We start from the raw sequence: 22,703 nt of genomic DNA, 5'->3' as shown, positions 1-22,703 counted from the left end.
TGCTAATTGGATACTAAAGGAATGCTGAGAACAACTGGTGGATAAGATTCACAATTTAATTGTGTGTTCTCAGGAAGAAGGCAGAGTGCCTCAGGAATGGAAGAGGGCCAATGTGATAACCAGTTTACAAAGGAGGGAATAAAGAAGATCCCCTGAATTATAGACCAGTGTCCCTGATGAGTGTGGTTGCAAAATTGTGCCAGAGAGTCTTGAGAGACAGGTGGATAAAATATTTGGAGGAGATGGACATTTTGGCAGAAAGTCAAGGGAAAGTGCCTCGGGAATGGAAGAGGGCCAATGTGGTACCAGTTTACAGGGGAGGGAATAAGGAAGAACCCCTGAATTATAGAGCAGTGTCTGTGATGAGCATGGTTGCAAAATTGTGTGAGAGAATCTTGAAAGACAGATGGATAAAATATTTGGAGGAGATGGACATTTTGGCAGAACGTCAGTTTGGATTCAGGAATGGAAGATCTTATGTCTCTAATTTGTTGAGATTCTACTCAAGGGCAATTGACGTGCTACAGGAGGGAGATAGCTGGGTGGATTGTGTGTACTTACATCTGGAGAAACCCTCTCACAGGTTATCCCATAAGTGACTAATGTGGAAATTGGAGCACATAGGAGGACTGAAGGGGAACCTCTTGAAATGGATGAGAGACTTCATGACAGACAGACAGATGAGGGCAGTAATAAAGGACCGGATGTCAGGGTGGAGGGAAACAACAAGTGGAGTCCCACAGGACTTGGTGCTGGCGCCGGTAATGTTCCTGATCTATGTAAACGATATGGTGGATGGAATGAACAGGTATGCAAGCTGTTTGCAGACAGTGCAAAGACCATGAGTAGTAGTTGAAGAGGATTGTAAAATGCTGCAGGAAGATTTGGACAGGATTTACAACTGGAGCTGGGTATGGGAAATGAAATTCAATGCAAAAATGTGCAAAATTCTGGAAATAGATAGATACTAAGAGGCAGGGATGTGTCATGTCTCCATGGTTGTTCAAGCTGTATATGGATGGGATTGTAAAAGAGATACAAGGTAGGGCAGTGGATGTTGGAGTGGCCCTAATGAGAGAGGGCAGTGTTTGGAAACTCCCTGTACTGTTGTTTGCACATGATACTGTGTTGTTAAGCAAAGATGAAAGGGAGCTGCAAGGCTTGGTGGATGAGTTTGGGAGAGTGTGCAAGAAACGGAAAATAAAGGTGAATGTAGGGAAGAGTTAAGTTATGGTCTTTGAGAGAGGTGAAGTCAGTGAATGTACAGTGAGGTTGGATGATGAGGAAATGGAAAATGTGAGTTGGTTTAAGTACTTGGGTAGTGTGATGAATAAGGATGGAAGTTTGGAGGTTGAAGTGCTTGAAAGGGTACAACAAGGTAGAATGGTTGCTGGTTCCTTGAAAGCAGTGATAAGAAACAGGGAAGTGAACATGGAAGTGAAAAAGTTATTACATGACAGTATTGTGATACCAACTCTAATGTATGGAAGTGAAGCTTGGACATTGTTGGAGGGACACAAGTCAAGAGTGAGAGCAGTGGAAATGAGCTATTTGTGAGGAGCCTGTGAAGTCACATGGAGAGACAAACTGACAAATAAGGATGTGAAGGATCGTTGTGGTGTGGATGTGGATGTGATAGGAAGCGTTAGGAGAAACACACAGGTTGTTTGGCCATGTGGAGGGGATGGAGAGTGAGAGACTGATGAGGAGAGTATATGAGGTGGAGGAGGAGAGAGGGAGGGGAAGGCCAAGGATGAGATGGAGGGATGGAGTGGAGAGGTACATGAGAAAGGGGGGGGGGGTGAATTGGGAGCAGGGCAGTGAAATGGCAGGGGACAGGGTGACATGGAGGTGATTTGTTTGTGGCCACCCCGTATCGGATTAAGGCGTCTGGCAATAGATAAATAGATAGACTAAGAGGCCATCACTGAATTACTTGATGGGAAAGGAACCAATCGCAAAAGAGAGAGAAGAGGAGGACCTGGGAGTGTTGGTCCATGATTATTTGTCACTTCAAAAACACATTAACAAGATTGTCAGAGAGACATATAATCTTTTGACACACATAAGGGTGACATTTCAATATATGGATGAAGAGATGATGAAAAAATTCATAGTGCCCATGATCCACCCCAGGTTAGAATATGCGGCAGTGGTGTGGTTCCCACACAAAAAGAAAGATGTAACCAAGATCGAGAGAATACAAAGAACAACAACGAAGATGATCCCTAGTGTGGCAGATCTATCGTACAGGGAAAGACTAGAAATGCTGGGTCTGCCTTCCTTAGAAGAAAGAAGAGAGAGGGGTGACATGAATGCACTGGTCAGGGCTGTGATGGGAGTAGACAAAACTGATAGAGAGATCTGTTTGTACGGGATGGAGGGCAACAAGAAGACATGGAATGAAATTGAAAAAGACAAGTTGCTTGAAAGATATCAAGAAGTACAGTTTTCCGTATAGATGCACTGACCTGTGGAATAGCCTGGACAGAGAGATTGTCCAGTCCCAAAACTTAAATTGAGTTTAAAGCAATGTGTGACTGGTTGAGACATGGAGACAGGACCCCATGAGCAGAGCTCATTTCCTGTATATCACAACTGGGTAAATACACACACACACACACACACACACACACACATGTGCGCATACATGCATGCACACTGACACACACACACACACACACACACACACACACACACACACACACACACACACACACACACACACACACACACACACACATGTGCGCATGCATGCACGCACACTGACACACACACACACACACACACACACACACACACACACACACAAACATTTATAGGTGAATTGATTAATTATTAACCTGGTTAATGGAGTTGGTTTCTAATATCTGCACAGCAGTTATTCTGTAAGTAGAAGAAACCATCTGCAGGGCATATATTTGTTTTGTTGATAATGAATTATGAGTTAACACCAGTTTTTACTTAAATTTTGGTAGTAGGTGGGGATGCTCACCATCCTCTCACTCGATATAGTGTTGCTCTCAGGTGCCTGCCCTTCCCTCTCTTCCTTCCTTTCCATCCTTACTCTTCTGTCTTTCTCTCCTTCATTCTTTCCACTTCCTTCTGTCAGTGGGTGACTCTACACTGAGTGACAAGCCAAATGGTTTCCTGTACACCAGGAAACCATGTACTTTGCTGGGTGGTAACCATGTCACCAAATTATGGTGCCTTGTGGTGTAGTGGGTAATTAAGACACTCCAATTGTATTGAGCCGGTTCATGTTTATATCCGAGGGGTGGTTCGGGTTTATTGCTCCCCTAATGCCACTCAGGGATGAGTGAGGCTGGTCACTTTTATCTTAAATGTCAGGACCAACTTGCCTAGCCCCGGGCTTCTATGCTTCTCATGGGGAAACACTGGATTAGTTGATGATGATGATATACTTAAATTTGCTCTTGAATAACAGAAGTTGCTGTGATTTCAGAAATAGGTATTTATTTTGCTTATAATTTTTTAACCATGTGCTAGAAGCATGCACATGTAAATCATCAAAAGTAGAATATAAACATTCAAATTTAATACACTTACCAATACGAATAATTTCCCTAGGTGTGTTGAACTAGACTGTTGGGATGGCAAAGGTGAAGATGAAGAGCCAATCATCACCCACGGGAAGGCCATGTGCACTGATATTTTGTTCAAGGAAGCCATTATAGCCATTCGAGACTGTGCCTTTGTTACCTCAGAATACCCCGTCATCCTGTCTTTTGAGAACCACTGTTGTAAGAAGCAGCAGTACAAGTTGGCTAAATATTGCGATGAATATTTTGGTGACCTTCTCTCCAAGGAACCTCTGCCTGATAGCCCGGTTAGTGAGTGATAATTATGTTGTTCTTTTTTTCTGGTTGCTGTAGTTCATCATTTTGTTTACCCTATTTACACTTGCCTACAAATCCAGTAATAATTGTAGTTGTAGTAACTTTGGAAACCGTTTATGATGCTGAGTAGTAACTTACAACCAAATAACAGGGTGATGTGCAGCCTACTATGGTGTCATTGTTGACAAGATGGAGAGTTACAAATGTGGCATCCATCTGAAAGCAAATATCCATACCTTTCCCCACTCCTCACAGTGGTCATACACTGTCCACTGCAAGAGAGCATTGATTCGTTGCACAGTGTGGCCCTACAGGACAGTTCCATGTCTGTGCTTGATGGGTTTGCCTAGCCAAATAGACCAGAGTTACTCACAGCAACAACACCACCATTCACCCACAGGTGATAGGTAGTGGTGACCATCATCCTCTCTCCATTACTCATATTTTTTCTTCTCTCATCACCTCATTCATATATATACTGAACAACTATGGGGACATCACACAACCATGTTGCATACCAACATTAACCCTTCGTTAGTCCTGTGGGGTATTGAAACGTGGTTAGTCCGGTGGGGTGTTACAACACCCCATTACAGAAATACATGTAGTGTTACTAACATGTAAAATACAGTAAAAGTCCTATTATTCACAACTATGGGACCGGGATGATGCCGAGAAATTGGATTTGCCGAATAATAAAAAAACCCACCCACTCAGTACCTTACATATATTGGTGAATACTGTCATCACCACTTATGGTATTACAACTGTGTGTGGAGAGAGTACTGTATACTGTACATTACTGCAATCAATACAGTACTATACCTGAATCTGAAATATATATATAAATTAGTGAACATATAGAAGTGTAATGACACAGTAAGCCTACAAGTCAGATAACACTTCCTGGCTGGCCGAAATGATACGGAATATTTCCTACCAGCTCAGGAAATCACTTTTATTGATGAACTCATCACTACTTATATTGTTACAAATATGTTTGGAGTGAGTACTGTATACGGTACTTTTTCCAAACACAAAATAAAATAGTTGGAAAATTACATAAAGTGATGGAATATGAATTGGTAAGGTCTTTCTGATGAAAGTTAAACATCATTTAGCGCTCATACTTTTGTTCGTTTTTGTGTTTACATGTGAAAGGGAGAGTATTGATGCAAACAGTAATGTACAGTATTCCATTAACTCCTTAATAACCTCCGGCATTGAACAACCCTTTACAGTACTGATGTCAGTGATGTCGAGTTAGTGAGCTATGAAAAAAATGTGAACAATTATGGGAAGGGAACGAAGGTCACTGGTATGTTTACACGACTCTATGATACGATTCCAAGCAGTCAGAGGGTTGGTTAACCTCAGATGTTTTCGGCCATTTGGTAAATGCACCGTAACTATGTAATTTCTCCTGTGAATCATAGCGAATTGTAGCATGGGTTTAGGAAGCTAAATAACACATTTGCTAGGTGCACCAGATGATTATCTTCACACCTTTAAGAAAATGAAAGAAATTTAATCCCTCCCTGAGTATGTAGAATAAGTTTCTTCCTTCTTCTGAAATCAATTTATTTTTCTTAAAGATGTGAAGATAATCGTCTGGCTCACCTAGCAATGTGTTATTTAGCTTCCTAAACCCATGCTACGATTCACTAAGAGCCACGGAAAAATTGATAAAGTTACAGTGCATTTACCAAATGGGCGAAAACATCTGAGATTAACCGACCGCCTGACTGCTTGAAATCGTAGCATAGAGTCATGTAAACATACCAGTGACTTTCGTTCCCTCCCCATAATTGATCAGTTTCCTTTATAGCTCACACTAACTTAACATCACTGATATCGATACTGTAAAGGATTGTTCAATGCTGGAGGTTATTAAGGGGTTAATGGGATATATTACTGTTTGCTTCAATATTCCCTCTTTCACATTAAACACAAAAACGAACAAAAGAATGAGCACTAAATGTATTTTTAATTTTCATCAGAAAGACCTTACCAATTCATATTCCTCTAGTTTATTTTTAAGTATTTTTCTGACTTTAGGTTAGGTTAGAGTTAAAATCGGTTAGGTTAGGTTTAGTTAAACAGGACAGTCCCTTCCACCATTATGCTGAGGAATAAAAATACTAGAGCTGTCACAGCCGTACAGCTAAAAACAACGGTGAATCTGATTTAACAAGCAATGTTTATTTATGGGTAATCCATTGCAGTATCAGTGGTTCATGGGCTACGCAATTACCGGTAAATGTCATTTTCAGGAAGGCGTCAAGAATGATCGAATTTCAAGAATTAGCGTGGGGGGCTTGGAACATAACCCTCGCTAATTTGTTGGGGGTGGTTATTGTACTGTATGGTACTGTCCAATATTGTAATCAATACAGTACTATACCTGAATCTGAAAAAATATAGAAATTAGTGAACATACAGAAATGTAATGAAACATTAGGCCTACAAGTCACAGATAACACTTCCTGGACTGCCGAGATGATTCCAGACATCTGCCGAACAATCAGAGATTTTCGTAAATGGGACTATTTCTCAAAACTGCCAAAATGTCGGATCTACCGAATAATCAGCTGCCGAATAATGGGACTTTTACTGTATATTCATACTGCTGCTTCAGCATACTGTATATCTGCAATCACTAATGAAAAGATTGTATGCCTTGTAGGTGGTGTTTATTAATTTATAATAATAAAATACAATAAATTATAAAATCAGTAAAAAAATAACAATGGACTCATTTCTCATTTGTCAGGTAAACATGCTCTGAAAAATACATTGTTATTTTTAAAATCAGTATAATGATAAACAATATGAAAAATAAGATAAAAAACCAATCTATATCACAATATGATCTAAATATTTGAATTACCGGCTAGGAAATATGAGCTTAAAAAAAAAAAAAAATGCGGATTCCAAAACACCCCACCTGACTAACAAAGGGTTAATCATGAACCATTCACTTAGATGCCCATTTACCCTTACACATGCTTCACTGCCATCATAAAAGCTCTTAACAGCACCTAGCAGCATATCATCCACACTGTACATATGCAAAACCTTCCACAATGCTTTTTCCATGAACTCCTTATAGTCCTTCTCACAGGCCTTTCCACTATTTGTCTCACTGCAAATATTTGATCAACACATCCTCTGTCACTCCCAAAGCCACTCTGTTTGTCACCCACAAGGACTTCTGATCTCTTACTCTCTCTCTAATAATTTTTCCATATACCCTCTATATTCATTCATTGCCAGACGCCATGTATCCCAAACGGGGTGACCAAGGGCTCAGAGTTAATTGTTTTACAGGGAGGGGCACTAATCCTCCACCAACCCCACTTGACACGTAGGGAGAACGTTATGCCAACAGCATCTGGTGTTCCCAGGCGGTCACCCATCCAAGTACTAACCAGACCCAAGGACTTCTGATCTCTTACTATCTCTCTAATAATTTTTCCATATACCCTCCATATAACATTCAATAATCTTATGCCCCGATAAATCTTGCACTCACTTGGCTCACCTTTGTTCTTGTATAGAGGTACAGTCGCTGCATTTTTCCACTCTACTGGCACAGTGTCACTCATCCATGCCTCCTTACATATCTCCAACAAGCACTTCATTCCGATCTCTCCATCACCTTTAATCATCTCTGCATACACCTCATCAACCCCAACTGCTTTCCCATTTTTCATCTGTTTCACAGCATTCTTCATTTTTTGCGAGTGTCATGTTTCCTGGCACTGCATTCCTTCTCTGTGCACCCCCAAAACCAATCTTGTGTACAGCCACTCTGCTCTCTCCATTCCCATTCATCAGACTTTCAAAATATTCTTTCCATCTGGTCCTTCCTTGATCCCCATGGGTTAATACTTTTCCCATCACATACATCTTTTACTATTTGTCTATCTATCTATTGCCAGACACCATAATCCCATAGGGGGTGATCACAAACAAATCGTGTTCATTTCACCCTGTCCCCCGCCATTTCACTGCCCAACTCCCAGCTCACATTCCCCTCTCTCATATACCTTTCCATTCCATCCCTCCATCTCATCCTTGGCCTTCCCCTCCCTCTCTTCCCCTCCACCTCACTCACATACTCTCTCCTCGTCAGTCTTTTGCTCTCCATCCTCTCCACATGGCCACACCACCTCAATGCGTGTCTTCTAATGCTGCCTAACACATCCACATCCACACCACAATGCTCCTTCATTTCCTCAGTTGTCAGTCTATTTCTCCATGTGACTCCACATGCTCCTCTCAAATAACCCATTTCCACTGCTTGCGCTCTTGACTTGTGCACCTCCAACAAGGTGCAAGCTTCACTTCCATACGTTAGAGATGGTATCACAATACTGTCATGCAGTAACTTTTTCACCTTTATGCTCACTTCCCTGTTTCTTATCACTGCTTTCAAAGAACCAACAACCTTTCTTCCTTGTTGTACCCTTTCAAGCACATCACCCTCCAAACCTCCATCCTTATTCATCACACTGCTCAAGTACTTAAATGCACTCACATTTTCCATTTCCTCACCATCCAGCCTCACTGTACAATGAGTGACTTCATTTCTTTCAAAGACCTTAACTTTGCTCTTCTCTACATTCACCTTTAGATCCCATTTCTTAAACACACTCCCTAACTCATTCACCAAGCCTTGCAGCTACCCTTCATCTTCACTTAACAATACAATATTGTCTGCAAACAACAGTACAGGAAGTTTCCACACACTGCCCTCTGTCATTAGGGCCATTCCAACATCGACTGCCCTACCTTGTATCTCTTTTATAACCCCATCCATATACAGATTGAACAACCATGAAGACATGACATATCCCCGTTTTAGTCCAACTTTCAAATAGAAAAATTCACTCAGTTCATTGTCCACACACACTGCAGCCTTAGCACCCTCATACATACTCTTTCACAGCATTCAGCAACTTTCCATTTACTCCATATATTCTTAATACTTTCCACCATCCTAGTCTGTCCACCCTGTCATATGATTTTCACCAAATCCATGAAGGGTGCATACAAATTCTTTCCCCTCTCTAGAAACTTTTCTACTAAATACCTAAGAATGAGTACCTAATCTACACAACTTCTTCCCTTCCTAGAGCCTCCCTGTTCTTTTCCAACAAATTCCTCTGTTATTTCCGTCAATAAGTATCCTATCATATACTTTTCGTATTACACTAAGAAGACAAATTCCTCTATGATTACCACACATTTCTTTTTCCCATTTTCCTTTGTACAGGGGAATAATTATACCTGATTTCCAATCCTCTGGGACTTTACCTTCCTCCTAGGCCAATCAGCACTTCTTCCACATCCATTCTGCTACTATTTCTCCCCTATGCTTCAGCATTTCACCACACACTCCATCAGTTCCTGGAGCTTTCCCCATTTTGACTTTCTTCTTTGCTTCCACAACTTCATTCTTACTGATTTCTTCCTTTCTTCTCACATCCCTCCTTCTCTCAGCCGTTTCCCAGCCACCTACATTAGCATTATTTTCATTATGTTCAACAATTCCTTAGGGTGTTCTCTTCATCTTCTCACTTTTTCTTCCTTCTCCACAAGTAATCTACCATTTTTATCTTTAACTCCCCTGTTAACTTCACTGCCACCCTGTCTTACTCTCTTCACCTCTTTCCAGAACATTTTCTTTCATTCCCTCCACTTTACATTCAAATTCCTTCCAAATTCCTCATCCACTGTCTTCATCCTACTAATTTTTTCACTTCTCTCTTCCTCTGTACATGTAACTCTTTCTTCCATCTTTCAATTTCCTCCACACCCCTGTTTCTCATCCACTAACTACAGTTTATGTTTTCTTTTGTGCGACTGCCTGTCTCACCTCTTCATTCCACCATGCTGTTCCTTGCACCCTCTTTTATCTTCTCTTCATCCTACACACCACCTCACATGCTGCGCAGATTTCTTCTGTGAATATCTTGCACGCACCTTCCACCTCCTCCATCTGCTCCAAATCATATTTATCCAATCGCTCCTCCACTTCTCTCTTATATTCTGCCATTTTTCCATCCCCATGTAACCTTTCTACCCTCCATGTATGAACTACTTCCTCCTGTCCTTCCCTTCTTCTATTCCTCCATTTCATTTGGACCTTGATTCTCATCACCACCAAGTGATGGTCAGAGAGTCCACTCCCCGAACCTCTATATGCTCTTGCGTCCATTACACACCTTCTCATTGTCTCATCCACTCTCACATAATTAATCATTGCCTTCGGTTCATTGAGTTCACCACCCACCCATCTCATCATTCTCCACGTACATCTGTGGATCTTTTTCTGTCCGAAGAGGGCATTGGCTGTCACAAACCCTCTCTCTGGACAAATGTCCACTAGAGCACTGCCATTCTCATCCACTTCTTCAGGCACATACCACTCACCAACTACTCCATCCACCTTCACATTCCCTATTTTTCCATTTATATCTCCAATCAAAAACACTCTCTCATTCCTTTCAAACTTTTGCATGCATGCTTTCACATTTGTCCAGAACCTTTTTTTTTTTTTTTTTTTTTTTCCCTCTTTTTGCACGATATTGCATTGGTGCATAGACACATACAATCGCCCACATTTAAAGTCCAACTTTCAGTCTTACCCACACAGTCCATGAGCCAACTGATCAATACTCTCTTGTAGTCTCCTTCCATCTCTTGCACACAACAATGCACACTACTTTTTTTTGCCCTGTCATTCTCACCCACTCCCGGGCATTTACCCCATCCATACTCCCATTCTCTTACACTCTCTCCTCTCCATTTAGTTTCAGTTAATCCACATACATCCACTTTTGCACCCTCAAGCACCTGGACAATCTCTTTGTCTCTTTCACATCATTTGCACCCCTTACATTCCATGTCGCAATCCGTAGCATGTCCTTTGTTCAGTCCTTAGTCATCACCTGGTGGTCAGTCCTGGTCTGAGGCTTCTTGTTTATATTTTTAGTTAGTTTTTTTCCCGGGGAAGAGCACTAACCCTCCGCCAACCCAAATGTTGTCATGTACGGAACACGTGTTGTTTAGTTATAAGGTTACCACCCAGCGTTGTCACACTTTCACATTTTTTCCAGTCATTTCTACATTTCTGCACCTCTTTCGAGGATAACTTCCTATTGTCAGAGTAATTTGCATTAATTTTTCGTCCTAGATCATCATATACCTTCTTCTTTTTCCTCTTCACTAGTCTCTTTACATGCATCTTGCTCGCAGTATATTCAGTTATTATTTCAGTTGAACCCCTGTCCTGTATCCGCTGTAGCCAGTTCTTGCTCTTTTCCTCCACTGCTCTCTTAACATTGCAGTTGGTTCCTGGGCAACCTCTTCCCTCCCCAAACCAGTTGAAGCGCAAGATCCTCATCAAGAACAAGCGTTTAAAGCCAGAGGTGGAGAAACAAGAGCTGGAGTTGTTCCTCAAGGGCCAGCTGGATCTAGTGGATGATGAAGATGCCAAAGAGGATGCCAGCCAGGCCAACCCTCAGCCCAAGGAACCCAAGGTGAGACCCCGAATTAGGGTTGGTTTAGGTGCTATGGTGAGGCTGGGTTAGGTTTAGTTTAGTTTTGGATGAGGTGGAGGTCAGTTGGTTAGAGAAGTGATCTGTTTTCTGCAAGGACATGAGTTCAGTCCCAGGCAAGGGCGAGGAACAAATTAAATGAGAGAGGGGGGTGTGAGTTGGGAGCAGGGCAGTGAAATGGCGGGGGACAGGGGGACTTGGAGGCGATTTGTTTGTGGCCACCCCAAACGGGATTGAGGCATCTGGCAATAGATAGATAGATAGACTTTAAAACAAAGACAGGTACTAGCAGTCATCCAAGACCCACAGACATGTCCTAAAAGCACCCCAGCTAATATCACACCAGTCTTAAATGAGACAGCCTTAACAAGTATGCAATATGGATGGTGAGTGTTTGCTCCAAAGTTGCGACATATGAAGGTGTGTGATACATAGAACTGCAGGGCTTTAGAGAATATACTGTACTATATGCAACCTGACATGTTTTGTTTTTGAAGGCTCCAACTTGCTTGCATGCATTGGCCTTGGTCACCTAATGGTGGCTTTCCATGCTGCATGATTTCTGGCAGCCTCCCCGTTCAGTTCCTTAACCCTGGGGTCAAATTTAATTACCTCGTCTCAGGTCTTTTTTTGGTCTACCCAGCACAACCTCACCTCTAATATTATCGCTTCTTTCTTTCTGCACCCAATTATCATCCCCTATCCTCTCCACATGTCCAGACCACCTCAATCTACCTCTCCTCATCACAACACCAATACACTCCAGTCCCATCCTACCTCTCAGCTCCTCCATCATAAACCTAGCCCCCCCCCCCCAGGCCTTACATTCAGGGATGCACTGCACATCCACCTAATCATTGTCATTTCTGTATGTTTGAGCCTGTGAATATCCTCTTCCTTTATCACCCAGTTCCCACTACCATACAACATTACACTCCTAACACATGCTGCATACAAAGATCCCTTAGCATGTAGGGAGGGCCGCTCAGTGTTGGGAGAGAGGCAACAGCTCCCTGAACTTCTTCCAACCACTCCTCACTCTAGCCACAGAGCTAGCTCCAGCCCCACCTCCAGCACATAACATGTCTCCCAAATAACAAAACTTTTCCACACACTCAAGAGACTCACCAGCAAGTTCAGTCCTTCATGCCTGACAATCTCCGCCTGCTGTCTCTGACATTCCGCACATATAAAATCAGTATTATCTCGCAGTCAACCTCTAATAACACTACATCTCATATGTGCCCACTTATCACAGACACTGCACAAGATGGAATTACTTCCCATGCCCTTGTGGTAGATTGTACATGGCTACTCTCCCTCTTCTTTGACAGTACCGCCACCAGCCCTAAATATCATCACTTTTGTTTTATCTGCATTTACTCTTAAGGCCCTGTGCCCCATACCATACCATACACATTAAAGAGAAAAAAAATGATTAGGGGTAAGTTAGGTTTTAAGGATTTAAGGAGTTGGGCTGATTAGCAGTAGATTAAGTTGAATAACATTAGGTGGGGTAAGTTTAAGTTATACAAGGTTGTAATGCAGGTTGTTGAGTTATGTTGTGGAGAAGTGGGTAAGGTTAGGATAGTTTTTATTGTGTTAGGTTATGGAGGGATAGATTAGATAAGAATAGATTAGATCATTGTCAGTGGGATTGGGTTAGGTTTATTTAGTTTATGGTGTGATGGAGTACAGTCGGTTAGGTTTTTGGTTATGGTGTAGGTTGGATCAGTTAGGTATAGCTTGGTAGGTTATGGTGGAATTGATCATATTAGAGTAGGTTAGGCAAACTTAAGGGTCAGAGTGTGCTCTATCAGTGTGTTAGACATAGTCGCAATGAGTTGGGTTAGGTTAAGTTAGGTTGTGGTTTTGCTCAGGATCAGGTTAGATTAAGCTTCTCTCAGGGCCAGTTAGGTTACATTGAATAATCATAAATCTTCATCATATCCTTTTTTGTTCTATCAGGTATGTAGGGGCTGGGGGTTAGGCTACACTCTCCTAACATTTAAGGCCAGGGTGACCTGTGTTGCTTGGCCATGAGTAGCATTATGTGAGCAAGAAGCCCCAACCATCCCTCTGATTTAAACCATAACAGATCCCATCTATCTGATGTACCTTGACTCACTAAACCACCCATTTGGTTATATGGTTGCCATCTAATGTAGTAATTGATTTCCAGAGTTACATTTAATGTAATCACATGGAAGCAGCTCTGTGTTGAATGTTGATGCTGCCAAGGAGCCTACATATAGTGGTGCTGTTCACCCTGGATGGAACAGCTGCAGCATCTGCCTAGGCCAGACTTCCTCATATTCCATAGCACTTCACCATGGGAGGGACCTTGGTCCTATCCTGTGAGGTGCTGTCTACCACAAGGGAGTACTGGATCCCTGCACAGTGTGTGTTCTGTACGGTATCTGTAGAATGGCCCCAAAGAAGCAGTTAATTGTGGCTGAGAGGTCTACTCAGCAAGACAGACCAAAGTTAAGCAAAAACATCAACAACAACAACAGCTACTTTGAGTGAGTGAATGTTGAGTGGCTCCCACTTACCTGTTTAACTGTCTATAGTCAGACACCATAATCCTATAAGGGGTGGCCATTAAATTATTCTGTGGTAGAATATTTTGAGGTTAGGTTAGAGCAAGTTATGTTAGGTTTGGTAAGGTCAGGTTAGGCCATGTAATGTAATGTGTAGTTAGGTTAAGCTAGACAGGGTTGTATAATGTAATTATATGCAGTATTGGCTAGGTTAGTTTACAAGATTATTTTGATTTAGATTGGATTAGGTTAGGATGGGATAGGGCAAGTTGGTTTGTGGTGTTAGACCGTGAAGTGCTGGATAATTAATTTCTTACCGTTTTTCTTTTTTTTTTCCTGTAATTTCAGATGACCTCTGGTTTTAGTATTAGTTCTTTGAGACTTTCTCCTAGGCCTAGGAGGCTTCCTAGCATGTTTTTCATATTTATTTTGAATATTGCGTATAAATAATGTTTTGCATCCTTTCATGTCATTTCGATAATGGCATAATTAAGATAAATAACATCGAGGACTATTACTGCACCACATGCAAACATAAAGTGGTAGGGAAGGGGTTGTAGGGAGCCTCCTAATTCCACAGACATTTTTGTTGTGAAGGCTGAGTATGCAGACAGACAACTTTTATTTAGGAACTTAAAAATCACACAAGAATCCTTGCAGTTGAACCAAAAATGTCTTTGTTGTGTGTAATATTACTGTATGTACAATAGTAACATGCAGCAGGAGAAGAGTATACAGTATATGGTTACTAATTTTAATGACAGAAGTAAACAGTAATCTATTTTTTATACCATATATAACCTGACACATCACCCTTTTGTTTTGTATTTACAGTTTAATTTGCAGTCACTCGGCAATTTGATGCCCACACATGAAAGTGTTAGACACTTCGAGATTGGCCTTAGGTGAGACAGCCTCAAGAGAATCCTCAGGACACTGGCACAGTATAAAGAAAGTTGGTCGAATTTGCCCCCTTTGCTGTTAAGCCCCTCATTTGAATCTTCGTCATACCCTCCACCTTGTTTGTAAATTTTGCTGAGCATGATTGCAAAACCAGTGAGCCCTGTTTACCTACTGTATACTGTATCACAGGAATCTGAATGTGTTTCCTCATAATTTCTGAAACTTTAAATGTTGATCTGTGTACATGCATATATCTTTATGGTGTTCAGTCAGTGTTTCTTCATCAAATTAGAGGCTGAATCAGTGCTGAGTGCCTTTATTTTTTTCATTTGAAGAAGAGAAGAGAAATTGGTTGCATAATTGTTTTTATGAAGTATTTCTACATGTTTTCCCATTACTCTTCCCCATATCTAAGGCTGAACTAATACCAAATGCCTTTTTAATAATGAATGATATCTGTGAGTGTTTGTATCTGTTCAGAAGTTATTCTCAAAGTTTTCCCCAGCAGTCCAAGGCCAAGACAAGACTGAGAGCCGTCATCTTGTACTGATGCATTAAGCATTTGTGTGTGGCCATGTTTCTTCCACCGCCTGTGAGAAACTCATCTGAAATATCTGGAATGATAACAGCAGTTTCTTGAGTCCTTTCTCGTGACACAAGTCAGGGTGTTCATATAGTCACTGTACAACTTCTTTGTTTGTAGTTCAAGAGGTCCATATTGTACTGAGTTAAACTTTGTGGTGGTAGCCAGAATTAGGTAGAGAAGTTATCATCCAAGTGAAAGGGTTAATGGAAAGTGTGTCATACTCGTTCGGTCCAAGAGGTCCTTCTGAAGCAGAATTTGGGCCTAGTTAGAATGCAGCAGAAAAGTGATTTGCACAGTGGAGTTAATGGAGATTATTTCTAACCCTTTCAATCTAAGAGGATCATCTAGACTGTAGCAGCAGTTGAGGAGGGCATTACACCCAAGGTTGATGGAAAGCTGATGACAGGGAGAGCTGGAACTCCCATTGCATCAGCCCTCGGGACTAGTTCTGGACCATCCTCCTTTGTTGAACTTTTTCATTGTTTCGGTAACATAGTGAGTAGGCCAGCATGCTCTCCGGTACAAGTTTCTCTAACTATCAGCACCAAAGTACATGCACATTACACACTATACTTCCTTTTCAAAATTTAAAAAAAAAAGAAAAATGGTGTCTAATAACCAAGCCTTGGTGTCCAGGGGGGGAGCATAAATGCCCCCACCATTCGCCCCTCTCCCGGTGACGACTCAATGAGCTGCCTGGAACCACTACCTGACTCACTTCTTCATTTCTGCAACATTCATGGCCTTTCCTCTAACTTTCCCTCTGTTGAGCACCACCTCTCCTCCTCTAAACCTCATCTTCTCTTTGTAACTGAGACTCAGCTGTCTGGGGCAACTGATAGCAAACCCTTTTCTGTATCCTCATACTCTATACTCTTTTCAAGGCCAAAGGTGGCTGTTGTGTATATGTATGCAATGACTTATCTTGCTCTCGCGTTCCTGAACTTGATTCTTCTCAATTCTCTACTCTCTGGCTTTGACATTCCTGTCATTCTCTGAGTAAATATATCTGTGGTGTTTACTTATCCCCTAATTCTGCTGACTACAAAAAATTCTTTGACTGTCTTCTACGATGGAACACATCTTCTCTATTTCTCCATTCTCAGAGATTTCAGTGTTCAGCACCACCTCTGGCTCTCCTTTCCTTTCACTGATCCACCTGGTGAAAAAGCTTACATCTTTTCTATCCTTAATGACCTGGTGCAGCATGTACAGCACCCTATCCGTATCCCTGACTGCCTAGGAGAGAGCTCCAACATACTTGACCTCTTCCTTACAACTGATCCTTCTGCTTACGCTGTTAGTCTTTCCTCTCTGTTGGGCTCCTCCGATCACAACCTTATTACCTTAGCCTGTCCTATCACTCCAGTACGGCCTGTGGACTCTCCAAAGAAACGTCGATTGTGGCACTTTGGAGCTGCGGATTGGGAGGCCCTCAGGTAGTACTTTTTTTTATTTTCCCTGGAATGATTATTGCTTCCATGGCCAGGAGCCATCTGAGTGTGCCTTGCACATTACGGAGGTTATTATCCTGAACATGGAAGCATACATTCCTCTCTCATATCCTTTGACTAATGCAAGAAAGCCCTGGTTTAAGCATGCTTATTCTAATGCTGTCCACAACAAGGAGAGGGCCTATAAAAGGTACAGGAGCCAACCAACCCCTGAATCACATCTTTTTTATGTTTCTGCCTGGAATCGTGCCAAGTCTGTTTTTTGCTGTACAAAAAATAATTTCATCCGTACTAAATGCTCTCAGCTCTCCAACCCGAATTCTTCCCACTCCTTCTGGCACCATGCCAGAAAGCTTTCTAACAACTTAACCTCATCATCCTTCCCTCCTCTTTCCTACTCTGATGGCTCTGTAGCTATTTCTTCTATTGATAAAGCAGATCTCTTCACTGAGACTATCTCCTCCAGTTCCACCTTAGATGATTCCGGTGCTGTTCCTCCATCATTTCCTACCTCTGAGTGCCTCATGGCTGACATTAAAATTTCTTCAACTAATTCTGCCATCACTGGCCTCAACACTAACAAGGCATATGGTCTTGATGGGGTCCCTCCTGTTGTCCTCAAGAACTGTGCTTCTGTGCATACACCCTGCCAAGGTAAACTGTTTTGCCTTTGTTTGTCATCTTGTACCTTTCCTTCTTGCTGGAAGTTTGCTTTCATTCTGCCAGTCCCAAAGAATGGTGACCATTCCCAACCCTCTAACTGTTGTCCAATTGCTTTAACATCTTGTGTCTCAAAAGTTTTCGAATGTTTTTTTGACAGAAAAATTTAAAAGTATCTTTCTTATCATAACCTTTCTCATCGTCGGTATGGGTTCCATCAAGGACGCTCCACTGGCGATCTTCTCACCAACGTTTCAGACTCCTGATCATCCTCCTTTCGGGACTTTGGTGAAAGCTTTGCCATTGCACTTGACATCTCAAAGGCTTTCGATTGAGTCTGGCACAAATCTTTAATTTCCAAACTGCCCTCTTGCAGTTTCTATCTTTCTATCTGTGCCTTCATCTATAGCTTCCTTTCTGGTCGTTCTGTAGACACTGTTGTAGATGGCCATCGTTCTTCTCTCATATCTGTCAACAGTGGTGTTCCTCAGGGTTCTGTCCTACCACCAACTCTCTTCCTTTTATTCACCAATGACCTTCTAAGCTGTACATCTAACCCTATCCACTCATACGCTGATTCTACCCTTCACCTTTCCATTTGGGTCTCACAACGTCCATCTCAGCAGTTACTTCAACAAACAAGGGATGAGGCTATTGCACACCTAATGTCCGACTTGGCTCGTATCTCTGACTGGGGTAAAAATAAGCTTGTTGTTTGTAATGCATCAAAAGCTAAGTTCTTACACCTGTCAACCCAAGAAAATCTTCCACAGGAGTACCCACTAAGGTTTAGGGGTTTCATTCACTCGAGACTCAACTTGGGAAGATCATATTACATCTCTTGCAAAATCTGCTTCCAAGAGAGTAGGCGTGCCAAGCTGACTCTGTATCTTCTTTACCCCTGCACAGTTGTTGACATTATATGCGGGTTTTATTTGTCCCTATGTAGAGTACAACTTTCATGTGTGGGGAGGCTCCCCACATACAGCTCTTCTCAATAGGGTGGAGTCAAAGGCTTTTCGTCTCATCAACTTTCCTCCTTTTACTGGCTCGCCTCAACCTCTGTCTCTTCACCGCACTATTGCATCATTATCTCTTTTCTATCACTACTTCCGTGGTCACTGCTCCTCAGAACTGTCTGCTTGCATCGCTCCATCTCTACGAGGGGCGCGTAGCACCTGTCTAGCAACAAACTCTCATCCTTTTTCTTTCCATCTCCCTAATGCAAGAGTTAACTGTTAACCCCAGTCTTTCATGTGTACAGTAGTTCGACTCTGGATCTGTCTCCTTCTGTCTGTATTTCGTACTTCCTGTGATCTGCAGTCTTTCAAATGCAGTGTGTCCAGGCATCTCAAAATGAATGGCTTTTGAATTTGGCTCTCTTTCGTTTTTTTTTTTTTTTTTTTTTTTTTTTTTTGGGGGGGGGAACAGTTTGTTGGCTCCTGGCCTTTGGTTCCTTCTTCTTTGCATTAAAAAAAAAGAGAGAGAGAGAGAGAGAGAAAGAGAGAGAGAGAGAGAGAAAATCATCCGGACTTTAGACGGATTAAAATGCCTGAAGAAAAGTGCTCATAGTAGAAGAGTCCATATTATCCCTCACAACAGTCAGGTGACAGTGGTGATGTGAGGGGTTATGATAACGAGACTAAGATTACTGTATATTGTCATCACTAACATCAGATCAATGCAGTGGTTCATTTTAAAGGAATCCCCATACTGAGATTGCACTTTTTACAGCCAAAGTTTTCTTTACAGATGGAAGGTTAATCAAACTGTTTCTGGAAAGCATCGGGGAAAGGAAATAAATGATGTGTAGTAAGATTTTTCATAGTGTGCAAACCCCATTTTGCATGCCAGTTTCATGTACTTGTGGCTGAGTTTCATCCCTAAAAACAATGAATGTTTGACCATATCCTTTGTACACCAAAATTACCCTCTTTCTGTCTTGAATGCTCAAATGTAACGAGATTAACATGAGAGCTTGATGCTAGTCACAAAGAAGTGCTGTGGAAGGGATGTAGGGCTGTATTGTTCTGTCATTGACCCATGTAAAGTAAGCTGCAACAGGAAAAAAAAAAATCTGGACCAAGTAAAGGACCGTAGTTATCAAGCTTATAGCCACACATCACTGATGGTAGTACCTCTCAGGATTGATGGTAGTTAAATACATATTCATCATCATCATCTGGACCTCTTTTCCCACCCTGGGGCAGGGTGAGGAGTGGCAGTGTCCAGATAGCCTAAGTTTGCCCAATTCAATGGACCACGCTTCCATTCATTCATCATTCAAGCCCACAGAATCCTGGCTCCATCAGATGGGGGGGGGGGGATCACCACGTTCTGTAGCTTATTACCTGTATATATTGTGAGGGCTTAAAAACTTTAAAGTTGCACTAGAACCATATGGACATCCTGTATTTTAAAAAATGTCCCAAACCCCATTCCTCTTTTTCCCGTATGGTACGAATAAACTTACCATTACTTGCAAGAACTGATCCGTATGTCCAGATACCTTTAGTATGCTAAAAGCTCCATCAAAAGCCATACCTCATTCAGCCCGTTATTTTTTGTTTTATTTATTTTTTCCCCAGTGCCAAATATTCTTGTGTTTTCACCACTGTGTGGTGTAATGAATCATTCAGCCTAATATTCTAATATTAGTTATACTTCAGTTATAAACTTTTGTAATGAAGTACTCAGGTAACACAGCACAGTGCAACAATAATTAACTTTACCAATGCACACTTCTTTTGATTGTAGAAATTGTGTGCTTAGTATTTTTGCAATAGAGTAATTTTTTGTGTGATTATAGAAGTACAGTAAAACCTCGCAATAAGTGGAAATACATGTAATCACTCTCCTTATAATTAACAGCATGTTGATTATTTTCACGCTATGTAGGCTAGCAGATTAATCAGAGAGAGCAGACAATCCACCATCTCCATCCTGTGTATCCTCATACGTGTGAAAAATCCGTTTGGTAATGCATTATTCTGATTCATTACCAAACTAATTTTTCATTACCAAATTGGCCCACATTTGGTAATGAAAAATACCAAATGGCAACCCTGACAGGGGAGGGGGGAGGAAGGAAGGGGTGAATGGGCCGTGGTGTAAACTGCTGTTCGGGGCCACGCGGCAATTTCAAATTATGGGTGGGAAAAAATTAGGATTTTTTTTCTTTTTTTGGCCATTTTTGGGTTCCAAAGGTCCAGGCCCACAATGTCTGGTAAGTGGGGTGTCCGGAAAGTGGTCGTCCGGATAGTATGGGGATTACTGTATTACTTCAGATAGCAGAGGGATTACTGTATTTTTCCTGAAGCTGTCGAACAGTGAATATGGCATCAGTGATCCCTTTGCCTGGCTTAAACCCAAACTGCATCTTGTCAATATGCATTTTTTCTCTAATCATACCTTCTAGAACTCTCCATTACCTTCATTATCTGGTCTAAAAGCTTTATGCCTCTATAATTTCCTCTTTCCACAGCATCACACGTCCCCTTGTACACATTTACAATTACACTCATATCCGGGACAACTATCTCATATATAATTGTATTTATCAGGTCAGTGACTAACCTCACTCCACTATCTCCTGAGGCTTTCAACATTTCAGCAGTCAACCCAGACACAGCTGCTGCCCTCCCCACCTGTATCCTGTCTATTACCCCCCCTCACAGTAACAGAAATCAAAGACCAAGGGCCAAACACTGGATCTGCACACTCCAAACCTTCCCAGTCCCAGTTGAACTCTTCGTTCAACAACCAGCTGTACAGTAATGCTTTCTCCATTCGTCACTAACATCCCCACTGTTCACCACTACCCTTCCTTCATCATTCTTCACACACTACTCACCTATGATATACCTATTCTTCCTCTTCATCTGATTTGCCACCTTAAAAATCATATTCTTCCCATCCACGTGGTTTAGGTTATCAAGGAAAAGTCTCTGTGACTCAGACTTCACCCTGTAAACCTCTTTTCTAGCCCTATGCTTGGCAGCCAAGTATTCCTTTTTGTTACCACCCTTCTTCCATTTCCAGAAAAGCCTTCTTTTCTTTTTAACTGTAGCTTCTACACCCTCATCCAACCATCAAGGCACTTTTTGCAATAAACTGTCATTAATTCTTTCAGCATAGATCTCTTATGTGTTGAATAGTCATTGGATGGTAGCAGGGATAAAATAAAATGCACTCAGATTGAAAGGGTTATTATACATTGCCTTAGGAACTGCTGCATGTGTTTGTGAAAGTATACTTCATCTCCAGTAACTCTTCTTAGAAATTTGCTTAGCCCATCACTTTGAAGGGCCTCTTCTAGGCTTGATGAAATTGCCTGGCATTAGCATGAAAAGAATACAAATTACATAAGTGGTTACTTCTGAGAACTTTAAAAGTGTGCATTAAATTTTATTTATCCAGTCTGTTTCATATATACTGTAAATGTTTCATTAAATTCTCCATGGAACCTCATCTCAGCATCCACAGTTTTGCCCTAAATATTCACATGAACTTTGAAGCTGCACTACTGTATATATCATCATCATCATCATCATCATCATCATCATCATCATCACCATCACCATCTTAACCATATTTCCAGAAGTAGAAAGAAAAAGCACAACCAGAAATCCCAGTTAAATGTGTCCAGGTATTACATACATTAACCCATCATTCAAGCCTGTGAAATTTTTGCTAATATTAATCTTAGAAAAAATAATCATCAGTAGAATTTACTATCATAGTCTGTCTGGAATTTATAAACCTAACTCAAGCAACTGTAAAGCAGTGCAGTGTTTCTTCATTCCATTAATTTCTGCTGTGATAATTTATACAGCATGTAGAACACCAGAGGTTTGGAAACTTATTTCAGAACTGATGCTACCCATTACTTTAGAGTTCTCCTATAGTCATGACATTTTATAACCTTTGAAATTCATAACTTGCCACAGAACTTCCCCAGAAATTGTTTACAGTACTTTCTTTAGAACTCCCAGTACTGTATGTGTATTTTAGAACTTCCTGATATGCTGTATATGCTACTTAGTACCTCTCTCAAAATTCATATTTGAACTTCTTACCATAGAACTTAATTTAGAACTTCTCGTAGTATGTGTAACTAACTCTAGAAC

The 22,703-nt window shown here is 41.4% G+C and overlaps 1 protein-coding gene across 1 annotated transcript in view; it reads left to right on the top strand.

The window, feature by feature from the left end:
- The window catches only part of norpA (no receptor potential A), a 506,175-nt gene that overhangs the window by 360,092 nt on the left and 123,380 nt on the right, over positions 1–22,703 (top strand). Inside the window, exons 11-12 of the mRNA XM_080274227.1 lie at positions 3,592–3,850; positions 11,219–11,410. Coding sequence (XP_080130353.1) covers positions 3,592–3,850; positions 11,219–11,410 — 451 coding nt within the window. The remainder of the gene's footprint in view (positions 1–3,591; positions 3,851–11,218; positions 11,411–22,703) is intronic.

This window comes from Coenobita brevimanus, chromosome 57 (genome assembly GCF_032717465.1).
Source record: "Coenobita brevimanus isolate Jiangsu-jjx chromosome 57, ASM3271746v2, whole genome shotgun sequence".
Lineage (NCBI taxonomy): Eukaryota > Metazoa > Arthropoda > Malacostraca > Decapoda > Coenobitidae > Coenobita > Coenobita brevimanus.
This window is presented reverse-complemented; position numbering and strand designations above follow the sequence as displayed.